This window comes from Leptinotarsa decemlineata, unplaced genomic scaffold (assembly GCF_025532065.1).
Source record: "Leptinotarsa decemlineata unplaced genomic scaffold, Ldec_3_MD MMD2_tig00026299_RagTag_RagTag, whole genome shotgun sequence".
NCBI lineage: Eukaryota > Metazoa > Arthropoda > Insecta > Coleoptera > Chrysomelidae > Leptinotarsa > Leptinotarsa decemlineata.
In genome coordinates this window covers 8,257,670-8,282,881 of record NW_027412676.1, presented here as the reverse complement: position 1 = coordinate 8,282,881, position 25,212 = coordinate 8,257,670, and the positions used below count along the sequence as shown (strand labels likewise).

Here is a 25,212-nt window from a genome sequence, read left to right as displayed (position 1 = left end):
GAAATCACTTGCTATCATATTCTAAAACTACCAATAAAATTCAACTTGATCGAGTCAATAAAATTTGAATTGATTATTATTGTGATTATATATCCATATACACAGGAACAGTTATGTAAATTCGGTGATTTTTTTGCAGGAAGATGAATATGAGGCCAGAGTTGGAGCAAGATTCCCCATAAAATGGACTGCACCTGAAGCTGCCAACTATAGCAAGTTCTCTATAAAATCTGATGTTTGGTCATTTGGAATTCTTCTAACTGAACTTGTTACATATGGACGGATACCATATCCAGGTATTTATTCTGATAGAAAATTCATTTTCTAATTAAAAAAAAGTTCAAATTTGCTATTACCAAAATTGAACCGATTTTTTATATTGAGCTACATGCAAATACAACAAGATAAATAATCGATCTTGGAATTGCTTAAAAAATTCAATTTCAGTCACATTTTTAAAGACTAAAACTGTCTAGTTGATATAATTATAGATAATTTGAGAATTTATTATAAATGAAGCCTTCAACAAGTTATTTTTCAAACGGAATAAAAACTTCAATGAAGAAATTGAAATCGAAATCAACCTTTGAATAATCATGTTATCATTTCTCCCTCTCTCGTAAATGTTGAAAAATTTACTCTACATTTCTCCTATAGTAATTGTTTTATTATAACACATATTCATATTCAATTCAGATTATTGTTTCAAGAAACAATAAATGCTTATAATTAGGGAGTATAACTAACTACAAAGTATTTTACCATAAACATATAACATATCTTGAAAAAAGTTATTTGAAGTGTTAATTGAACTCAGGGAAATACTCATATATGAGCATTTATTGTTAGGAGATATTTTCCTTTTACTTTGAATGCCAGGGGCAGTAAAAGTTGTCACTTTTACTGGCACTGGCACCTCGATTTTGATAGAGGACAACTTCAGTGTAGAAATGTCAGTCACAAAACATTATACATTTTGGACATTTGAAGAAAAATTTGATTCTTTCAGCTATTATATGAAAATCGTTTTTCAAAAGCTAGATTTTATCCAATTATTGATGAGACCCAACTGGTTGTATTTTTAGATCCATTCAAATGGAATTTCAAGTATTTTGGCACAAATCTTATTCCAAACTGAGGCTTTCTCAGCAAAAGTTATTCAGTACTTCTTCTAGATGAAGCAATTCAAACAAACACTGCTACTACCCTCCACAACTGCAATACTCTTACCGACCAGTGTTTCAACCAACCAAGGTGGCGGCATCAGGAGATGAACTCTCCTGATGACGCCAGTGTTTGTTTTGGATTCATTATACATCAGAGGTTCCAGTTCTACCTTTGGATTGAACAATATCAAGCAGAGATAGCGAATAAATTTTGACAGGAATTACTCAATCGATAATGAGATTATTGTCCACAAAATACACCTTATATCAATTTCATTTATAAATGTTTACTTTGGAAAGTTGGAAACAGTTATTTCTGTGTAATTTAATGTCTTTAAAGGAAAAGTAGTTGTTTCATATGAAATTTTCATCAATATTTGTTACTTTTTTATGATATATAATGAGGATCAAGATAATTGAAGTTTCTCAAAGCAATTTTTTTTTCGTTAATCCGAAACGATTTTGCGAGAATAAATAGTATAAATCTAATTTTTTTTTCACAGGTATGTCCAATGCTGAAGTTCTGCATCAAGTCGAACACGGTTACAGAATGCCTTCACCACCTGGTTGCCCTCCAGCACTGTACGAAATCATGCTTGAATGCTGGAACAGGGATCCCATGCGCAGGCCTACCTTTGAAACACTTCAGTGGAAACTTGAAGACTTCTTCACTTTGGAAGGGTCGGAATATAAAGAAGCAACAGGTTACTGAGGTCACGCCCACCCCCCTGCCGATTGGTTGCGTAACTCGATAGAGGTGCACTACCACTGATAGGGAGGTGGATATCTATTTATCAATTGACAATAGATAGATATGCCGTACTTTTTCCTTCGTACTTTATTTGATATTCTCAGAACGATACTTTACTAGTTTTCCGTTCAGCCGATAGGTCTAATAAAAATAAGAAATCTACTCATTTGTTAAGTGCTTTTTTTCACATTTACATTGACTTACTTCACAGAGTGAACACTCATAGAAGGTAGTTTTTGTAAAGATATTTTTCTAATCTTTCAGATATATTTTTCAGACTTGAATGACTCATATGCTCAAAAATTAACAGCTCAATACATCTTATCGGTGAAAAACTAGTAACTGTCTGTGAGAAGAAACTAGATATTATTCAGACTCTTTACTTTGTATTTCATTTGCTGATAGAGATTTTCTCTCCATGTTTTAAAATTTACAAAATTTTTCTTCAACTTTTTTGATTTTTTACTTGACCTCAGAGATATTCCGAAACTAATGTATTTATTTAATTTATTTTTAGTGAATTTTCTTCTCTTTTCTTTCTCAGTACATGCAACAAAGACTTGTACAAATATTCACTGAATTGACAATTATGTCATATTTCAATTTAGAGATCTTATTGAGGAAATTAAAATTTTCATAAAAAATAAGAAAATTGTTTTTCAGAAAGTGGTTTTCTTTTCTTCCTATATTTTTCTACATTGATCTCACAGAAAATAAGTACTTCACTGGTTAATATTTTCAGACCATCAAATTTGATAAACACTTATGCTAATTAGATCTTGATGAAATTTCTGACTGATTTTCAGTTTGAACAGTGACGAATTTCACTGCAAAACATAAAACTTAAAGATCAATGGAGTATTTATTTGCAAAAACTATTAATGAGAGAAATTATGTTTCTACCTGGTTTCATTTTGATATTTCTGTTCAGTTTTCATTATGTAAGACTATAAACTCATATTTGAAGTTGATGCCACTTGGAATATTCCTATAGGAGTTATAAACATAACTAATTCAGATATCGAGAGTGTCAGAAATTATACTTCAAATAACTGAAAAATTTGATTTTTTATTTTTAGTTTTCCATTTGAATTTAATGCAGAAACGATCAATTTTAAGCTTTCTCAAAATTTCCTAATAAAATTGGGCAATCTTAGATTGGATATCCTGAAATGTGAGTGGCTTTGTATCCTTATCGCTTTGTGCTGGCATAAAACGTTTCTAAAACGCACAATTTCCTAATAGAACTGCCAAATATTCAGTGTTTGGTGTGATGTAATGAAATAAATAAATAAAATGTTCGACAAAATTTCTATGGGATAGTGGACAGTGCGCCTGCTCGCCGATCAGGTACAGGGGAGTTTCTTACTTTTTCACCCCAATGTTCAAAAGCACAAATGTTATCTAAACTTAAAGTCCCCAATACCCTAACAAAACTAAGAGTCATTATTTAGTATTACGATGTGTGATTGTGGCTTTGATTAAATGGAATATTATCTTTGTTGCGCTACATTCCTGTGATAAGTAGATTATATAAAGGGTGTAGCAAACTTGTAGGAACAGCTGCACTCTATGTATAATTTATTTAAAACTTTTTTCTTCGTTTTCCATTCTTGTGCCGTTAATAATGAAAGGTTACTATTTTTTAAACAACAAGAAAAATTATTTTCTGAATTTTTATCAATTTACATGCAGAATTTTTTAAACTGTTTCCTGTATTTTTAACGAATTAATGATATAATTATGTTGAGAACTCTGAAAGGCATTGTTTGTAGTTATAGACACATTATACAATATTTTTTGTATCATACACTGTAGATTATAGTTAATAAAATAATTGAGAATATACCTTTGAAATTTTTTTTTATGCAATCTAATGAAGCGGAAGCTATTTATAACATCAAGAAAGAACTTTTGGATACAAAGTTTCCATGATGTCAATGAATAACTGTTCAAACAGTACTGTGTGTGGGATGGCTTTCCAAAGAAGTTGTCTGAACAGCAAAAGAACAGGATAATCAATGAAACATTAATAATATGCTGCACCAATGAAACAAAATGAAAGGATAATATGTAGGATTAATTGAAAATTATATTTAACTAGTACTATGTTGCTGTATCGCTGCTGTTCCACTGTTTTGACATAATTAGGCGTGCGCAGCGTTATAGAACAGTGCTTTCAAAAAAATTGTTCTACAGCGCCATCTAGTGGCGAGTTACAGAAAAATTGATAGCCTAAAAACCTTCTCTATAAAAAATTACTTATACATGTCAAGTTTCATCACGATCGGTTGAGCGATGTAGAAGTTTATCACTTACCAACCAACCAACATCCATTTTTATATATAAGACTAGTACTATGTTGCTGTATCGCTGCTGTTCCAATGTTTTGACAGAATCAGAATCAACGAACTTAGGCGTGCGCAGCGTTATAGAACAGTGCTTTCAAAAAATTGTTCTACAGCGCCATCTAGTGACGAGTTACAGAAAAATTTATAGCCTAAAAACCTTCTCTATGAAAAATCACTTATACGTGTCAAGTTTCATCAGGATCGGTTGAGCGATGTAGAAGTTTATCACTTACCAACCAACCAACCAACAAACATCCATTTTTATATATTAGATTATTATAAAATATACAGAATTTTGGATTAATGATATATGTGTTCTGAAATATTTTTATGAATGAATCAATGAAACAGAAACATTTTGAATAGTCACTGTGTTGAAATTGATGGTGTCCTAAGTGTTCTCAGAACTGTGACCTCTGGTTTTCCTCAAGGCACTGTGCTGAGGCCACTTCTTTTCACTATGTATATGAATAGTCTGTTTTCTTTGAATACCACTGGTCTAACTATCAGTTTCGCCGATGATACTGCCATTTTTTACATTTCTTCAACTTGACTAAATATGAAACAAACCGTTGAAGATGACTTTCCTTAAATTTCGGAATGGTTCCAATTCAATAGATTAACTGTTAATTACCAAAAACTTGGTAAATTTACATCTTATATTAGTGGATTTCTGAACTTAGGTCCCCTTAAAGTAGGCTTGAACAAACAAATTCCTTCAGCAACATCGGTGAAATACCTTGGTGGCACGATAGATCGACATATGAAGTGAAATTTACATATGCTACAACTGGTCAAAAAATTAAGAGGGTTTCTTCCGAAATTTAGATATCTCAAAGAATTTATAGACAATGGACAATTGAAAATGATGTATTTTTCTCTAGTACAATCACATCTTACATACGGAATTTTAGGATGGGGGGGGGGGAGGAGGTTAGTGATTGTTCTACAGAAAACGTAAATGTGATTCAAAAATGGATTCTAAAACTAATATTTGTCAAGACACTTGACTATAGCAGGGATCTTTTCTATAAAGAAGCTCAGATCATGGACACCAGACAACTTTTCTGCATGAAAATTTTATTACTCGTTAAAAATAAAAAAATTATATTAGAAGTTTATGAACATGCTCATAATACACGAAAGAATGATTCATGTTTTTACCCTGATGTGACAAAACGATTGGACAACGAAGTGTCAATTATCGGACACCAAAATATATAAGCAAATACTTCATGAGATTCAAAATATTGAAAATTAAAAAATTCAACTGAGTGGATTCTCAATACGGAACGTAATATGATAAATTCTAAGTGAGTATTTGAAAAAAAAAGGGTACCTTCTAAATATGTCATTTACTGAAGTGTGAAGTTTTCTCTACATGTAACTTATCAAAAAACCCAAATATGACTACCTGAAAGTGTCATTATATCATGTACAAGCAGTTTGAACTGCTTGTGTGATTTTTCTGTTTATTTGTTTTTTACATGTTACATTGTTTTGTAAGATTTTATTTTATTATTTTTATTATGCAAACAGGGCCGTAGCGAAAGAAAAACCAGGGGGGGGGGAATCCAAATTTTCCCAACCCCACCACCTTAATTTCCCAACTTTCGAAAAAATGAAAACCGAGGGATTAGTTACTACTATAATATAATAATTTCCTTACTTAGCTATCCAAAGATTGGCTGAATGCTTATGCCCGATAGGGTATGCACAAACAACAATAAATTTTGGTAATCATAAAAATAATAATGGGAATCATTCTATTTTGGACCAAGGTTCTTGGTCTTCCACCATATCCACCATATATAGGAATATTCAATACAAATGAAAGGAAACAACACTTAAATAATATTGTGCTTATTGTTTTCTACTATTATTTTTTCTATCTTCACGGCCCGAAATTTACCCAACTTTTCCAAGTCGAAAAAACAGCGAAAAGTTGGGAAAAAATTGCCACTTAAAAATTTGTGGACTGTTCTCTTACTTGGGAGAAACAAAACTTTTTTGAAGTTTGCAAACCTCTTCCTTTCTTTTCTCTCATTTTTGTTCATTTTTTAAATATTATTTTTTTCAATCTTCCCAACTTTTTCCCAAGTCAAAAAAGCAGGGGGGGGAGGCTCTCCCCAATGGCGACGGTCCTGTATGCAAATAAACATTATATTAAATTGTTATTATTACTATAACATTTTTAAATATTTCTTTCTCTTAAAGAACACTTGTATCCTTTCACAAAAACTTGAAGAAATGTAATATCAGGAGTGCTAAATCTTAGATAAAAAAGTTTTTTAAAGTGTTGAGAAGGATACAGTGGAGTCATTTGTTGAAGAACCAGTGACGTAATAATATGAACTGGAAAGAAAACACTGACTCTAATAACTAAAAGAAGATGAAAAAATTCACGTCCTGGAATTTTAGTCACTCATACACCGTCACAATGTTTTACTTATTGCATATTTATTTCCATTGTGAATATTTAGGGATTTGATTTGTCACATACAGTGTCACACATAAAGTCCACATCAAATGGGATTTTTTTGTTCATCTCTTCAACCAACTTTTGATATCTCCATTAGGTTGTGCTTTAAAAATGATGCCAAATGACATGCATATGACCGATCAAGTAATTTTTCTTCCCTGTCCAATTTGACATTTTTTCCAAAAAATGTTCAGAAAAGCAGTTATTGCTCGAAATTTCGAAAATCGGCAAAGAGAAAAGATGATTGTTTTTCATTCTTTACCCATATACCAATTTTTAGCTCTCTAGTACAAATTTAGGTTTTTTACAGTTTTTCGAAAATTTGACATTTGCTGATTTCTCAAATTTAGCCAAACCTCAACAAAGTTAGTGCTTCATGCCTAACTTCTTTCCAACGCATTTTTATTACCAATTGCAATTCTAAATACAACTTATTTCGCAAAAATTTAAAACACCAGAAAAAATTATGCCAAAAATGATGCAAAGTTGATACAGTTTTTATAGACGAATGTATGGTGTGGCATATTAAACGATCAAATTATAGGACCATACTTTTTTAGACATAATTTAAATTCTGCGGACTACCTACACTTTGTGAATACAGAACTATCTGAAGTTTTTAATAGCATTCCCCTTCAAGTAAGAAATGTTGTGTGGTATCAGTGTGATGGTGCACCTATTCATACTACAAGGGTGGTTAAAAAATGTGACTTTTTATTTTGTATTTCTATTGGTATTTACATGGTTTAGGCATATGTTTCGATTTGATTTAGTGTTCTTAATTTAAATTATAACTTTATTTTAGCAGATATTTGTTAGAATTTTTTACGGTTTAGTTTTCTAGGCAACAAAATCTAAATTGATTTCTGAAGTAATTTTGTTCATTCATACCTCATAAAAGATATTTAGTAAATGTGAAATTACTTTCGTATAATTCCTTCCCTTAGTTTAATTGCGTTGTAATTTTTCGTAATTAGTAAATCAAAGTTTAACTGTCTGAAAAGTGCAGTAAAGATTAAATTATTGATTTTTCATTGATATTGTTTTTTAATTATACTTATGTATCAAGCTATTTCGCAAAAAATAGAAATAAAGTGAAATATTTATCTGTTTTTAAAAACTGTATCAACTTTGCTTCATTTTTGGCATAATTTTTTCTGGTGTTTTAAATTTTTGCAAAATAAGTTGTATTTAGAAATTGCAATTGGTAATAAAAATGCGTTGGAAAGATAAGTTAGGCATAAAGCACTAACTTTGTTGAGGTTTCGCTAAATTTGAGAAATCGGCAAATGTCAAATTTTCGAAAAACTGTAAAAAAACTAAATTTGTACTAGAGAGCTAAAAATTGGTATATGGGTAAAAAATTAAAAAACAATCATCTTTTCTCTTTACCGATTTTCGAAATTTCTAGGAATAACTGCTTTTCTGAACATTTTTTGGAAAAAATGCCAAATTTGACAGGAATAAAAATCACTTGATCGGTCATATGCATGTCATTTGGCATCATTTTTAAAGCACAATCTAATGGAGATATCAAAAGTTGCTTGAAGAGATGAACAAAAAAAATCCCATTTGATGCGGACTTTATGTGTGACACTGTATATGTAAAACCGACGTTACGGCCAGTCCATATTATCATGTCTATGTAGAGAACGCAGAAGTTGTTCGTAGTTTTTATTATAGTATTTGTTCGTTAGTTCTGTTATTTTAGTTTGATTACATATTCCAGTAGTAATAAGGAATAGTTTTATATAGTGTATAAGGATACTTTTTGTAAAATGGGACAATTCTGTATTTTGTGTGGACAGTGTAAAAATTCGAGGGATCCTCTATTCAGTATTCAGTGCCAAAGGTAAATGAAACATTTTATAATTACTGTTGTCAATCCACCAATGATAAACTATGTTTGTATCAGCCTACACCAAAAACAAACTTCATATTTTGAATATTCCTTCACCCTTATAAATTCACCTTCTGCTACTAGGGTGTCATTATTACAAAATTAAAGGATTTGCTGTATGAGGGAAATGTATACTTAATTTTAATAACAATTGGAAAGTAGGTATATTCATTATTGATTTTCAATTAGGGCCAATTTATGCAACAGTCATTATTATAGTGCTAACTAACCACAGTTTACTTTTTTAATCATAATATCAAATTGAAAATAAACATTCAGTATGCTGATATATTTATTGCATTTCTACAGAATTAATTTTACTCTTCTGAGAAGTAAGTTTACATTTACATAAATTTCAACATCCATTTAAAATATCATCTGCGTTCGCAGAAGTTATGAAGGAATTGTGGTCAGAAGATTCATCTGATAGAGTAATTAATACAGTCTACTTAAAAAATCAGATTCAAAGATTTGCCTCTCGATTCATGGGTTCTGCCCGTCAAGACGCCCACGAATTACTTCGATATCTTTTAGAAAGTTTACATGAGGCCCTCAACAGAATTACTGAGAAACCTGAACCAATCTTAACTGATATTTACGAAAAATTGAGCGATAACGGAAAAGCACAAGAGTCCTGGCAGAGATATTTGAATATGAACAACTCCAAGATTGTAGACTATTTCGTTGCACTATGCACTATGAAGTGCACACACTGTGGACACTCATCAGTAACCTTTGATCCTTTTTGGGATGTGTCTCTTCCCATACCACAAAGAACTGGCCAATTGAGTTTGTCACATTGCTTGGATTCTTTCACAAGAGAGGAAACTCTGGATGGAGATGAAAAACCAATGTGTTCGAGGTGCAAGCAAAGGAGAAAATGTACAAAGTTTTTATCAATCTATAAGTTTCCCCGTATTTTAGTAATTCATTTGAAATTCTCTCCAACGGAAGGATTCAGAGGCAAATTGAATGTTTCCATTGACTGTTCTTCAGATGAATTAGATATGAGCAGTTATGCAGCAGACAATGTGGCTCCTTGTCGTTATAATCTATATGCACTTTCAAATCACAGTGGGACTACTTACAACCGACATTACACATGATATTGCAGACACCCATATATTGGCACGTGGCATGAATACAACGATTCACAAGCGTTCCCAATTTCGCCAAAATCACTTGTGAGCGATGAGGCATATGTCCTCTTTTATGAACAGGAGGGAACGAAGCAGCACCTTTCATGTGATATTTTTTTCTTCTTTCCTTTTTTTATGATCTGTGTTCTTTGAATTGATTTGTATTTCATGATTGTTCCAAATTTCATTATTTATTGTAATATTCAAAATTTTTATAAAATTTAAAAAGTTACTATTATATTTCCCATACTTAAAAAAAAAGAAAATATCTGAGTTGGTCATGTTCAACTATATCAACAATTATTAAATGATAGATTAAGTTTGAAAATTACTGACTGAGTAGGGCTCCATGTCAAACAAATAGTTCCCCAATCCTAACAGAATGTTGTATATTTTTGAAATTCTGTGAAAAATTATTGTAGAACTCGAGGGTTTGTTGTACTGTAGACTTGTGTCAAAAATATTTTTTTATTGGGTGGTTAAAATTAATTTGTGTTGTGCTCATGGGTGATTTTAAAACTGTTTAAGACTACCCGTGTATGATGAGAAACCTAATGTTCTCTTAAATATATACTTGTGGTATTTGTTAGCATAAAGAAATCCAAGCAACCAAACAGTATGCTCTCTTAACTTTACTTGGTCTCAATTGGTGATTTGAATGGTTTTATTTCTGCATGGTACCTGATCAAAATCTGTAATTCATAGGATGAAAACGGGGAAATAGTGGATGGATGCTGTCAGGAAATATCTGCCTGATGGTGCTTTCATTTGCTCAAAACATTTTACCATCCATTTCATTGGTGAGAAAAAGCTATTGAAGGGTGCCAAACCATCATGCATGTGAGTATTCAGTTTCTACAGCACTACTTGTAAATCCTATAAAAGATTTATATATTTTTTTCAAGGTGCACTTATAGAGAAGTACTTGAACGTGCACCATTTCCAAAATCAGTTTTCTAATCATTTATGTAATTGGAAAGTATCCGTTGAATGAGGTATCAAAAGCAAATGTGATCACATACAAATCAAGAGAGAACACTTGGTGTTAGCCCACACAAGACTTCTGAGAGTTGTCTTTCATAGGGATGCGACAGCTGGTTAAAGGAAAAACAGATTTTTTTTTCAACAGAATAATATAAACATCCAACAAAGGATCTGCACAAACTTGTACGGGGAACAAGATTGTAGGAATGATGTGAGGAAAAACGCAATATAACAATGAGACAATGAAATATAAATGATATATTTACATTATAAAGTAAAAATTATTATTTCTAGTTACTAGAAATTGAAAGTTAGGATGTCATATAACAATAAAATATTCTTTTCAGCTTACTTCTTTCCCTACTTCAGGTTTCCTTTCTAGGTCAACAACAGCGTCAATTACAGATGCTGTCTCTTCTTTTTCATCATCATTTTTCTTGAATTTGTTAACGTCTGAAAATTGGAAGCATACATTTTTTTCAATGAAAGTAAACTTCAAAAATGATTTGCCTATCCACAAGGAGATCAATGATATTTGATTGTTTTTCAAAAAGTCCAACCACTCTGTTGCATACAAAAGATAAGTATGGATATAAAGCCAAAGGTTTTTTTTTGCAGAACAATATTTTCTCCCACTGAAGAACCAACTTTTGTCAAGATTATATATTTTAGAATATGCTCATTTTTATAAACAAGAATTATGGAACAACTACCAAATTATATGGGACCAATGTACTACAGAAACTAAAATAAATATCATCACAAATTAAATCAATTTTTCAGATTTCCATAATTTTCGTATTATTTAAAAAAAAAGGAGACTCTAATAGTGAATAATTGTCTGCTTCAAAATCAGTCTTGTCTTTGGCTACATGAGTTAGTGAGATGATATACTGAAAGTTGTAGTTATTGAACTGACACTGAATTTCTTGTAAGTACATCATTACTTGGCAATGCAAAAACATGACATTGATATATATGTTGGAAATTTTCCTACATATTTTGACGCAGTTTTTTTGTTTTGATTATGTGCTGAAAGATAATTATGAGTTCTTCAGAAATTTGAATATATCCAGAATATTCAATTTATCGAATGGAGAGGCACTGTGAAGTTCATATTTATTAGGTTTAAAGAAATGTTATTTAGTAAAAAAAAAAGTCTAAACCATATGTTCAAAAAGGTTTAAATGCCTATCACAAATGTGCTGAATCCCTTTGAAATTGATATGTGCAATGACAGAGATAATGTTTTGTGGAAAAAGATAGTGAAACAAAGGATGCTATGACTGCCACACTGTATACAGTGGGGTCCATTCAAACTAGAAGTACTAGAACATATATTTCTAAGAAAAATTTGTATTAGAACACCAAATTTTATGAATGTATCTTCGTTTTCAGGGCCAATTTTTATAATAGCAAGCGCCAAAAATAATGGCGAGCGACCGCGCAGGTATAGACTCTCTCAATTAAGTTACTGTTGGATTATGATAAGCCCCTTGCCGGGCAGTTTCGTACCTATAATTAGTCTTAATTACGGTAGCAAATGGAACATGACTTCTTGTAATTTCTTTTCATATTTTATTTAGTATTATAGGTAATGGTATAGTTCATTAAAATGAATGTAATGATACACTCTTGATTTTTTGTTAGGCGATAATAATTTTTCAGAAACAACACAAATTATTCAGATGATGCCAAAGGCCAACAGTATTGGAGGACAAGTAATGATACGTCTCTGTACAGAGCATTTGTATATCTTGCAAAAGCTATAGTGGGGGTTACATTGAAAATGAGTTTGTGAGCATGGGGGCGGGGTCGCCATCTCGTTTGACCCTTGATGTATTTATCTATATCGTTCGAATCAGTTCATTCTTCATTTGGTTTCTACGCACCATCAGAAAATATTGCAATTGGTTTTTTCAGTTGTGTGAACGTCGGTAATGAATCGATGCCATGAGCAAAATGATTGAAGAAGCACGACATATCATGAGGTAGAAAGAAGCGTAACTTGGGATATCACAAATTGTATGAACATTTAAGGGTAAAAAATGTCCCAAATGGATTCTGTGTAATTTTACCAATGCTCAAAGAATAACTTGTGCGAATTGATGTAAGGAAGTTTTCAAACAATACAACATTGTTACAGGTGAAGAAAAAAGTATATATTTGTATAAATCAGAAACTATGCAAAAATCTGTTTGGACAGTGAATTTTCATCGGCTCCAGAAGCAGTTGAAGCCTTCCTTGTTTTCAAGATATCAAATTCAGAGTATGAAAACTGTTCCGACAATTGATTTAAATCCATAAATCAATTTTAAAAAGGAATATTTTGGAAAATATTGCAAGTTTATTATTCTTATTTTTTGTAAGAACATAGTAGGTAACCCTTATATACAGTATTTGCATGTTGGATTTAAATTTAATGGTGAGTGGAAACTAAAATTTTTATCAAAAATATAAAAACAATATTTACCATATTTTGAGATATCTCCACCCAATAATCTCAGTAGATGAACAGTGCTATGTTTATCCATGTAACACCTCAAAGAAGTAGTACCCCTCCACCCACTGATGTGAATTACAAGTGGATTATTGGAATTGGTATCCTCCTTATATATTAAAACACAGCTGCCAGGACCTGTGAAGTTATATTTATATCAAAAACAAATTCAGAAAGAGCTGAAAGGTCTAGTCCTATCATGTTTTGTGCTCGACAGTAGTAGTTTGAATAACTATACCAACTTGTAACAATAGTTCAGATGTTATACATAATAGTAACTGGCAATTTACCCATTTTATGAATCAAGCTAAGGTGATAAGATACAATGATAGATCACTTTTTCTACAGTAGAAGAGAAAAAACTGGAAGTTTTTTCAAATAAAAAAGTGTCTCTAAAATATAAGTTGGTCAGCAATTGATCCTCACAAAGGAGGATATTACTGGCACTGAGTTACTGAAAATAGTAAAAAATGCACACTCACTTAATACTTCGACTTGTTTTCGAATATTCTCAGATAAATTAGCTATGGGTGGGGAGTGTTTTGGATCATCATTCATCAGGAGGGTAATTAAATCTTCCTTGGGAATATCAATTTTGCGATCAGATCCTATGTAAGGATATATGCTTTCCAGTCCATCGTTCGCAATTCTAGAATAAATATTCGGATTAACCAAACACAAAAATGTTTTACAACTTTGTCATTTACAGTTACTTATATAAAAACAGACGATTTTCAACACTGGATTTATAAACAATCTATAACTTACTCATTAATCTCAGTTGATTGAAAATATTGTTTCACCCAATGCGTATTGCAACATGACATTGCAACCATGGCAATGAATATTATTCTCCAATGAACAAGTAGAGTTAGAAGAATGTTTGATGCCTCGATAGCATTATATATGCAAAGGTGCAGGGTTAGTTATTTCGGAGATTGGCTAAAAATGTATAATAGTTTGGAGTTTGGTCAAGCGACGAGATTAGAGGTGATAGTTACAAATGAAATAAGTGAGAAAATTATAAAGTGTAACCAAAATGAGTTGCAATTTAAATTATTGAATAAAAGTGTTAAATTTTAAAAGCTTGCCATTTATTTATTAAAGAATTCACACATAAACTTAATAATATTTATGATAACATTTCGAATTTTTATACAGTGCGAAGGTGAATAGTCCCCCACCTTAACTTTTGAACGGAACAAGATATCAAGGTTGGACAAAATGTACATAAAAAGTTATCATTTTTAGTACTTTTTGATAAGGAAGACAACACCATTTATCGCCAAGAGGGACTGCCAATTTTTTTCCAAAAGAAAGGGGTCTTGTGATAACTTGTTAGATAGGTATTCAATTCTCTATCAAATATTTTTCATTTTTGGAAATATAATTAGCCATTTCCGAGTAATTAGCAGTTTTATATTCGTCTCTGATGAAGGAGCATTTGACAATGCACTACCTAAATCTATAGGATTGTCTCTGGCTAGAAAGGGTATAGAATCGACCATAACTGTCTGGATCTATACCATGCTAGTAAACAGAACTGCAACTACAACTCTTCAAGGCGAGGCTATCAGGTTCAGGGTCACCAGGGGCTGCCCTCAAGGTGGGATACTATCTCCCCTTCTGTGGTCGCTCCTGGTGGATAGTCTGCTTGATGCCCTCGACAGAAGAAAAGTTGATCTGCAAGCTTATGCAGATGACCTTGTCATCCTGGCAAGGTCCACGTCGGAAAGGGTAGCTTGTAATATCCTTCAAAGCGAGTTAGACGTTGTTCACAGTTGGTGCCTGAGGGAGCAGATGTCTATCATCCCCAACAAAACTGGGATTAATCCCCTTCACCAAGAGAATGAAATTGGACGATATAACGCCACTTTCCCTCAATGGTGTGGTCATTTCATTTGGAACGGAGGTGAAATATCTTAGCATTGTCCACCAAGCAATTGCTTGGTGGCCGAAAGCTTTACAGAAAACGGCCCAAGTGAAGCTCTCTGGCTTACAGAGACAGGCTTGTCTGGCTATCAGTGGTGCTATCAGTACCACACCGTCAGCGGCCATGGAGATCGTTCTAGATCTACCTCCTCTCCACATTTTTTCTGGAAAGAGAGGCTAGATGGACTGCATACAGACTTGTGCACATTGCCAATTGCACAAATCAATTCAATGCAGAGTGCAACAGACTGTTGGTTGACATTGGAAGTCAACAGCATTCTGGAAATGACCTCTGACTTTATGCCTCCAACTACTGCCTTATAAAATACTATTCCCGAGTAGAGAGGACTGGATCCTGCAGGAGAAGGAAATATTAAGAACAGATAGTTTTTGGTTCACAGATGGATCAAAAACACCTTCCGGTTCTGATGCAGGTGTTTTTAGTCGCAGACCCAGGACAGAGTTACCTACCTGCCTAGGAACTTATGCGACTGTATTTCAAGCAGAAATTTACGCTATTGAATTGTGTGCGGAGAGACTGGATAAATCCAACCTCACTCACAAGTCAATAAAAATATTCTCGGACAGTCAAGCGGCGTTGGAAGCTCTTGGCTTCCACCGAGCAACGTCTAAATTGGTAGCAAACTGCCAAAAAAGACTATCCTCGATAGGAAGACTAAACAGATTGTCTCTGGTCTGGAGTCCTGGCCATACTGGCCTGGAAGGCAATGAAGCTGCTGACTCTCTTGCAAAGGAGAGTGCTGCAAGCGGTTTCATTGGACCAGAACCTGTCATTGGCACCGCTTTGGGCTTAGCCAAACAAACACTTAACACCTGGATGGCAAAAAGAGTTATGGACTTCTGGCAGAATCTTCCTGGATTGGCTCACTCCAAGGCGTTTATTCACCCTTCGAAGCGTGATTCCAAACAGTTGTTGGACTACAGTAGGGATAAACTACGATGTCTAACAGGCCTTCTTACAGGTCACTGTCATTTGAATCATCACATGCAGAGACATGGACTGTCGGAGGACAGTGTGTGTCGCTTATGTCTGGAAAATGATGAAACTGCAGAGCATATACTTTGTGCCTGCCCCGCTGGGAACCGAATCAGGTTCTTTTAGTTCGGCAGATCCGTATTCTTACCATCTGACCTGAAAGACCACTCACCATACAAACTAATCGGCTTCGTTAAGAAGCTGGGTTTATTTGGCAGAGTGGATAAACCCTTATGGGTTGCGGTGGAGGGTCGAATAGACCCACTCACTTTAGACCTATATTCGTCTCAAGAACTTGCAAACAAAACTATAAATATCATGATTTCACGAAAAACATCATTCAAAACTTACGCCAATTCATTCCAATGAATATTCATGATGTTTAGTTTACATTTTTCATTCCAACATTATGAAATGTTCCCGAGATAATATCGTTGCAAGCACCTCTTTTTCTATGAACAAATTCTGAAATGAAATGCGTTGTGTATCACACACTTCAGATGGCATATATTGCCTCAAAAACATCTATAGGCGTAATATCAGGTGGTTTAGAGGGCTCTTCTAAAGGATCACATTTCAAAAATGTAAAAAAAAAAGGTCAACTATTTTGATTTCTTATTATGATCCATTTTATAAGAAACTCATCATGGGAAAGTTGATATGAAGCTGTCAATCATTTTCGAAACAAAAATCAGACCCTTTATGACATATATGGAAAAAAATGTTCACTGGGTCAGTAATTCCATAAAGTGTATCAAAAATTTTAATTTGTTCAAAAGGAAAATCAAAAAGTACCTTATGTGAATTGTTTTTATTCTGTACTTGATTTCATGGTACTACATAATTGAGTTTTATGTAATAGTGAACCTGAAAGTGTCATGGTTTTAAATTATGTAAAACATGAATATGGAACTAGGAAGTTAAAAGATACAATATGCTACTTAGGTGCAGATAGCAAAGAAGTAGTCAGAAATATTGTTGAAAAATGTATTTCATAGATGGATCTCCCAATATATAAAATCATCTGAATTTGTAAAGATTTTCTGTAAATATTGTGTAAATTCTCACCTAAATGCACACTTCATATTCTTATTATCACATCTAACGAATGCCTTAACACCAGTATTGATGAATTTAATAGCACCTTGGTTTGTCACAACCAAATTTCTAACTGCATCAGATGTTAAATAAATATTTTTCTTCTTGCCAACATGACACCTCGTCAATAAACATTTTGAATCAAATTCATCAGAAACTTTGTAAAAATTCTTGATATCATCCCATACTGGTTCTTCTTGATTAAAAAACACAAAGGGATCTTCTTTGTAACCTTTTTTCACTCTTTTTCTGCTACTTTCAAAGGAATTGTTTTGAAATTCACGTTTCCCATTTTCATTAACAGATTGATGTTCTGTATTTTCCTCGCTGTTTCTGAAAGGTTTTTCTTTAGTGTTCAGCGGTTTTACCTTTTTCAAAACAGCTACAAAAAATGCCCCTGTGTTCTGTTGGTGTGGAAGTATCCTTATGCTGAATATAAAAAAAGATAGTGAAAACATACAGATATTAAAGTTTGTGGATTACTATGGGTTCAAACAATCTTATATAGCATAAATATAAGGAATAACTAAATTTGCAGTCTTTTTCAGTTAACTTTATAAATTATGTCCAGAAATTGAAGGGAATTTTTGTTTTTTGAAAAAAATATTCTCGTAACAGTTCTCAAATTCCATCTTTGGGATAGCCTTTAGCTCTTTCAGTGATGATTTTAATGTCATATGCTTGTGAAACAACTGCCTTTTAAGATTGTTTGGAGAAAGAAAAACGTCACACGGAGCCATGTCATGCGAATATGAAGGCCGAGGCATCGTTATAATATTGTTTTATGCCAAAAATTCACGAACAAGCAATTAAGTGTGAGAAGGTGTATTTTCGTGGTGCAACAACCATGAATTGTTTTTTCACAAATCATATCAATCAATTCAAATATTTCAATTCTCGGAGTCATTAATAAACATTTTAAATTTTTGATAAAAAAAAATATATTTAGGTGTTTAAATGATAGTGTATTGCACCATACATTTTAGAAGCAAGATAAGTGTGACTGCGCTGTCCAATGGTTTTGGATATTTTTGGAATAGCTATTGAATTGAGTTTATACTGGGTATCATATTATGATCCACCAATTCTGCTTCATTTGCTTCTTTACACTGATGAACAATTAGAGCAAATGCAAATATTTTCCTACTGTTCATCAGTTCAGATTCATTATATAGGTCATTGCTTGCTTAAGTGAATGATTAATTCAGAATGATTTTGATAATCCACTTTTGAATGGTCTCTAAATTTTTCAAGTAATAGTTACTCCAAACCAAGCGATTATAACATACAATAGAAGAGTCTTAATTAAAACATGATATAACAAAAAATTCAAATAATTTACTTTATCTCATGTCAACCCTCAGAAGTACCACTGTTTCAAGAAATTATTACTTCAAAAACACTCACCAATACTTTTTTAATAACTTCAAACAATTACATATTGAGAAGTGTAGCTTAGAAGTTGTCACAATATATGTCATTTTTCAACGATTAAGATAGAATTAGCAAAAAAAAGAATGGAGATACATCTCCATAATTTCTAATTCCATAAATCTTTAATTTTATTTAAGGAAAACGGACTTTCGAAATTTTTCAAAGTTTCTAACATAAAGCAATTATGAGAGATATCTTGCGAATGGTGGGAAAGTACCTCATAATATTCTTTGTGGAGGTGTCAACGTTTCTCACCTTTTTTTTTTGGTTTATAATCTCTTGCAATCTGAAAAATGAACAAAGTTGAATCAATTGAGAATCCGCTGTGTAATGAAGGACAAATTGAAAAATTCACCACCAAAGAGTCCAATTAATCAGTAATTTGTCGTATTAAAGAATTTTGCCTTCAAATTGAATAATAAATGGAAAAATTGAAATTTCTATACTTAGGTTTGTTCAGATGCTCAACTCCAAAACAAGCATTTTTCTCAAACACTAGAACTGCAACAATCTTCCAAGTTGGAGTCTTCAGGAGATCATGTAAACAGTTTAATTATTCTATGCCAAAGATTCCACTTCTACCTTTAATTATATAGTTAACATTTTGCAAAACTATCCTTTTTCTTTCTCAAAAGCCAATAAATTCACTTGTTGAAAATACCTCTATTGGAAAAGGTTAGGTAAAAGGTAATTATTACCTTTAATGTTTGTGAAAAATTCAATTTTTCCATTTATATAATTTGTAGGAAAAAATTAGGAATACTACAAGTTACCGACTACTTGGACCCAGTAACTTTTTTGGTGAACTTTTTAGTTTACCCCTTATTATACTTCAGCAGATTCTTCAGCAGTAGATTCAGCAGCTTTCTTTATTTATTAAATTGTGGAAGGTTATGAACAAATCCAGCAAGAAATACCCCATGATATAGATAGATAGATAGATAGATAGATCTTTATTTATTTATTTATTTATTTAAAAATAGGTAACCCTAATATACATATATATCCCAATTAAATCAACGGTGTATATATACAACATTAGACAAACACAAAAAAAGAAATACAATGCAACAATAATACACGAAAATCACAATTTTAAAAATAGAATTAATAGAATCAGTAGAATTACAAAAATTACAAGAATTGCTTTCAGTACGATATTTATTTCATCTTAATAAGTTCTTTCAATTGTTTTTTAAACAAATTCAACGATGATGTTTCAATGAAGTCTGGTAGTTTATTAAATTCTTGGAAACCTTTGAAAAATAAAGAGTTCATAGTACTGCGATAAGCAGTGCTGCTAATGTGAATGTCATTTTTACCCCGAGTGTTATAAGTGTGAATGTCTCTATTCAATATTATTAATGTATGAAAGTAAGCAGGAGCCAGGTTATTCAATATTTTATATACAAAAATCATTGTGAAATAATACAATCTTTTTTCGACTGAGAACCAATTAAGCGTTGCTAACATAGATCTTATGGGGGTGAGACGATTAGTTCTCAGAATTATTCTCATGCCACGATTTTGAAGTTTTTGTAGCATATTCAGCTTAGTAAGATCAAACAAAAACAGGGCTGATGAGCAATAATCAAAATGCGGCTGAATAATTGAATTATATACCGTGATTTTTGTTTCGGTTGATAATTCCTGGGCTATACGAGAGAAAAAATAAAGTTTTTTTGAAATTTTTTTATGAATATAATTGAAATGGGTATTGAAGTTCAGAAAGTTATCCAACTGGAAGCCCAAATACTTGATATTAGATACAATTTCAATTTGTTCATTATTGATGTTTAGGTTAAGGCTATTAATATTAATGGTATCATATCTGTATTTACTTGTGAATATCATAGCCTGACTTTTAGACACATTCAATTTCAATTTATTCAAACTCAAATACTTGCTAATTGATTGTAAAACATTATTCATTTTTTGAATAGCCGTATCTAGGCAGACGTCACTACAAGCAATTAAGGTATCATCAGCAAAGAGGTTAATGAATTCGCATTCCACAAAGAGGTTAATATCATTAATGTATAATAGAAACAATAATGGACCCAAAACACTTCCCTGTGGAATGCCAACATCATTATCTAACTCAGACGAAACTTCAGACTTGAAACGTACCCTTTGGCTACGTTGCTGGAGGTAGTTATTTAGCCATTGGTATACCTTGATTTGAAAATTTATGATTTTCTATTTGTTTCAGGAAACTTCCACACTTATACTTTTAGATTTACAAGTAATATTTCAATTTCAACAATTCTTACCATTTATTCAGTTTATATTTTGATCTATCGCTTTGTTTTGGGGGAAACATTTGAGGTCTGATGGTCGTTTTCCATTTTTCATCAACTTCCTCGAATGATTTATAGAATTCCAAGTTTCTACTTGCAACCAACCAATCTTCCATACCTTAAATATAGTAAAATAAAATTACATTTTTAGTGTTATTAATCTTTACTGGATAAAGAAATTTACCTGGAGAATATTTTAAACCAGGCAGTGAATTAGATACGTCAACCAATTCAATGGACCCATCAGATTCTGACAAAATTCTATGAATTACTGATTCATTCTCAACTGGATTTAAAGAACAAGTGGAGTAGACTATTTTACCTCCTACAGCAAGTAGCTCAATTCCTCTTCTCAAAATTCTTGTTTGAATTCTGAAAAGAAGCAAAGGAATAAAATGAATTAAATACATAAATTAACATCAATGTTGACTATTTGGATACTGCAGAAACTTTGACGAAAACAGTTTATGGGATAGGAAATGTACACACCCATGTAAATTGAGACCATTGGCTGCTGTCCACTTCATCCATATATCAGGATTTTTTCTGAGAGTTCCATCTCCTGAACACGGTACATCACAGAGAATTCTATCAAAATAAACCTGAAATAAAATACGAGAATCTTCAGAAATCTAAAATAAATTCAAATGTATTTTAAATTTGGTATCTAGTTAGTAATTTTTTTTCATCGTTGGAGGTAATAAGTTTTGTTTCTAGTCCGCGAGTTGGTGCAAGAAAACAACGAACATTACAACGAACGAACATTAAAATGACAGATATTGACATGACACGATAGATCTTGAACTCAAAAACTACGGAATGGAGTTTCATATAGTTTTCGCCAATGGACGAAGTAATTCAAAAAGAAGGTTTACATGCATAATTATTCAAGGTTTTGTGTACATTGTCTGCAATGCCAGCTTTGTTTTAATTTGCACTTTGGGTAATCTGTTAACATTTGGTAGTTGATTTTCTTCGATATCCCCAAAAATCGAATCAACAAAAACAGTTAGAACACTGAGGCATGGGCACGATATCAAGCTTTTTCAATTTTATAACTTTTATGATTTGAAACTTGACAGGGGAGTTTGGGTTGAGATTTCTGCGTAATTAGGTAGACATGAACAACCTGTGTGACATCTGTCACACAAATTAAATCGTTGATGCTCTGGTGAATACAAAACCAAGTCTTGCAAATATATACTACTCAAAAATAGACATATTTAGAACAACATTACAATCATTTGAATACCAATTATTTAAAGTAGACTGGTCTAGAGCATAAAACAGAAATACCCCTAATATAATCTTTAGTTTCAGATCAATTGTTTGTCTACACAAATGTAAGTTGAAATTTGTAAAATGGGTTTTCAGAAAATGAATAAGTATATGAATTTCAGATTCAAAAGAGTAATTATTGTAATCAATATGCTACTACCTGCTCTGCAGATCCATCTGGTAGAGTCTTGAACAAATTGGGTAAAACGGCACTGTCATGATTGATTACAGCCACACATGGTGAATTTAATCTTTTAGCTTGATGTACTAACATATAACATCGTTTATTATCAACATCATTTGCAATAACATAACCTGATGGTATTGCTTCATCTTTTGCATGAAGAAGTTCTAAGAGTTGAGCTGTTTTGGAACCTGGGGCGGCACACATATCTAGAATCTTCAGAAAAATCATAGTTTTTTCCAACGGATAGATAGAACAAATTTACCTTGTGATGAGACTCAACATCCAAAACTAACGGAGGAATCATACTAACAGTTTCTTGACGAGATATTGTACCATGTTCTGTTTCAGATATAAGAAAATTGTGCAATTTATAATATGCCTCACATCGCCTTATATCTTTTCTTGTCAATTCCATTTGCCAAGCTAGTTTGTTAGGATACCTGAAAAAGTAATATTCCACATAAAATAATCAAACAGTTAAATTAGGTTATTTGGCACATGTATCACAATTATCACATAATTTTTCAGCCAAATCAACTTCAATAGAAAAAAAATCAAAATGTCAATAATTATTTCAAAGAAATGCTTCTGATAATGATGGTGAATTTTTGCACTGGTGTTAATCATAAGTTGCAGTATAAGGGCAGTAGATGGGAATGTAGGTTTTCACAGATGGTGAAATATGTGGCGTTGTTTTCCTGGTTGTTCATCAGTTGTGAGTTCTAAGATGTTTCGTCATTTGTTACTTCTCATGATTCATGAGGAATAACTGAAAATAATTGTCAAAAAAGCACACTATAGAGTTTTCTAGCTAGAGGTCTCATCACCGTGGAACAGCCAAGTACAAAGATGGACATTACCTGGTTTCCAAGAACAGAAAACAACACATACTTGAGTCACCAACAGAAGCGCATCTGTATTTTTAGTTAGACTTTAGCATTCCTAGGCAACAACTAGTAAGCAGCTATAACTTGCTGCATGACAAGGCTCCATTTTTTTCTAGGCTTATTTTATAATTTTGCCAATAATAAGAAATACTTTAGTACTCGAAAAAAATATTACTTTGATGAAATAAATTATAGAATTAAGATCTGCCTATTATAATATTTGGATAGAAAAGAAAGCAACAAACTATACATGTTATTACTATACGAAGTGAGCTCCTGAAATGAAAATGACAACAATGTGTTCTCTCAATACCATGGTAATGGGAATATGTTGGGGGGTTTTTCATTTTCATCAACTTGATCCACACAATCTTTAATGAGCTGGTCTTCAACAATTTCCAACATTTTTTTTGCCACACCCTTAGACCCTGTAATTCTAAAGGTAGCAGGAAGGTCAGTTTTTAGACTTGTTATGAATTCATCAAATTCTTCTTTTTTGCACACCTCCAGAGTCTGAAAGAAGCAATCGAAAATGTGATGAAATTAAATTTGGCAACTTAATGTATTTATATATACACGTAAATTAAGGACTATACCTTATAATACTGAACAAATTTTTCATTTTCTCTAATAATGTCATTATAAGGCTTTCGAGAATCTGTTGCAGGTTCTTTGACTTGAACTTGAATGCTCTGAAATCATCATTTATAATTTTAATTGAACTAATGTCATTCCAGATATCTCACCCTGTTTTTATGACTGAAATGATGATTCTTTCTGAATCCCGGTTTCCTTCTTCCCATTGTTATCCAAAAATAGACCACTTTATTAATACAAATTTTAAAAAACATGAGGTGGTAATCAGAAATTACCTATCTATATTTCTCTTCTTATTCCTGTTCCATTCGTTAGCCTCAGCAACCACGGCTATCCGGCCAGTTGGTAATAAAAGTAATTTGTAAAATCAAAATTCAAAAATCTATATTTACGATATTTTATGAACATACTATCTATATGTCAAGCTCATACTCCCGAAGGAATGAAGGAGAAAGAAACAGGGATACCCTGAAAAAGACGCACCCTCATGGCTCCGCCGGGAAGGGGAGACATTGGAGTACGCCCCTCACGTTGCAAGTTCTCATAAGTTGAGACCCAGACTTTTGAACGACTCTAATTCACTTAGCGTCTCCTGCTTGTGTTTATACGCCAATGAGTTTAATGCTAAGGTCCCTCAAATATCCCATTCGCTGGCGGTCGGCGTATGCTAAAAAACCGGGTTAGGTTATCGGATTTAGCATTCACTGTTATAGGTATATAGATGTCGGTGGTGAGCCTTCTGTAGTTTGTATACTTGGTCTCTCTCTTTGGTCCATCTGCTCGGGTACCTAGCACATCGTCGCAGCAGATTGTTCTCTGGTTTTCATCTGTTCGGGTACCTGTACGGGTACCTGTACAGATGATTTTTTGTTTATAGGATTTTTGCCACCCTACGCATTGCGCTGGGATATCGGAGCTAGGCTGAATATCTGGGGTCGATTGGCCTGTATATTTTGCATTCATCCCGAGTTTTTCAGTGTCACTGAGTTATCTCCGATGACACCGGAAGATGTATAAACTCTGAAGAAGCCAGCCATTTGCCTCAGTGAAACGTCAAGAAGAAACTCCAAAAATCGTTACGTAACCTCATTAAAACTTCTACTTCATATTTTCAACCTCGCCATTTGTAATGTTTACATGAGCGCCCAAAACGTTCCATAATCCATTCCACTTGAGTTTACCGCAGTAACGCTCGCAAGCAAGTGGAACGGGAAAATTGAGGTCGCGAA

The 25,212-nt window shown here is 32.7% G+C and overlaps 2 protein-coding genes across 3 annotated transcripts in view; one reads left to right on the top strand and one right to left on the bottom strand.

Annotated features, from left to right (window-relative positions):
* The window catches only part of Src42A (Tyrosine-protein kinase Src42A), a 261,237-nt gene extending 257,472 nt beyond the window's left edge, over positions 1-3,765 (top strand). For both annotated transcript variants that reach the window (XM_074180509.1, XM_074180508.1), the window contains 2 exons: positions 140-296; positions 1,670-3,765. In XM_074180509.1, the coding sequence (XP_074036610.1) occupies positions 140-296; positions 1,670-1,878 (366 nt within the window). In that variant the 3' untranslated portion in view covers positions 1,879-3,765. The remainder of the gene's footprint in view (positions 1-139; positions 297-1,669) is intronic.
* A 7,251-nt stretch (positions 3,766-11,016) lies between these two features.
* Nsun2 (tRNA (cytosine(34)-C(5))-methyltransferase Nsun2) lies at positions 11,017-24,290 on the bottom strand. The gene is made up of 12 exons (XM_023158763.2): positions 24,133-24,290; positions 23,983-24,078; positions 23,700-23,899; positions 22,762-22,939; positions 22,473-22,712; positions 21,524-21,636; positions 21,219-21,406; positions 21,008-21,152; positions 17,271-17,729; positions 13,756-13,922; positions 13,247-13,411; positions 11,017-11,226 (listed from the first exon to the last, which is right to left on the bottom strand). Exons 1-12 carry the CDS (start codon positions 24,235-24,237, stop codon positions 11,117-11,119), a joined length of 2,166 nt encoding a protein of 721 aa, XP_023014531.2. The 5' UTR covers positions 24,238-24,290; the 3' UTR covers positions 11,017-11,116.
* Between the last annotated feature and the right edge of the window lie 922 nt (positions 24,291-25,212).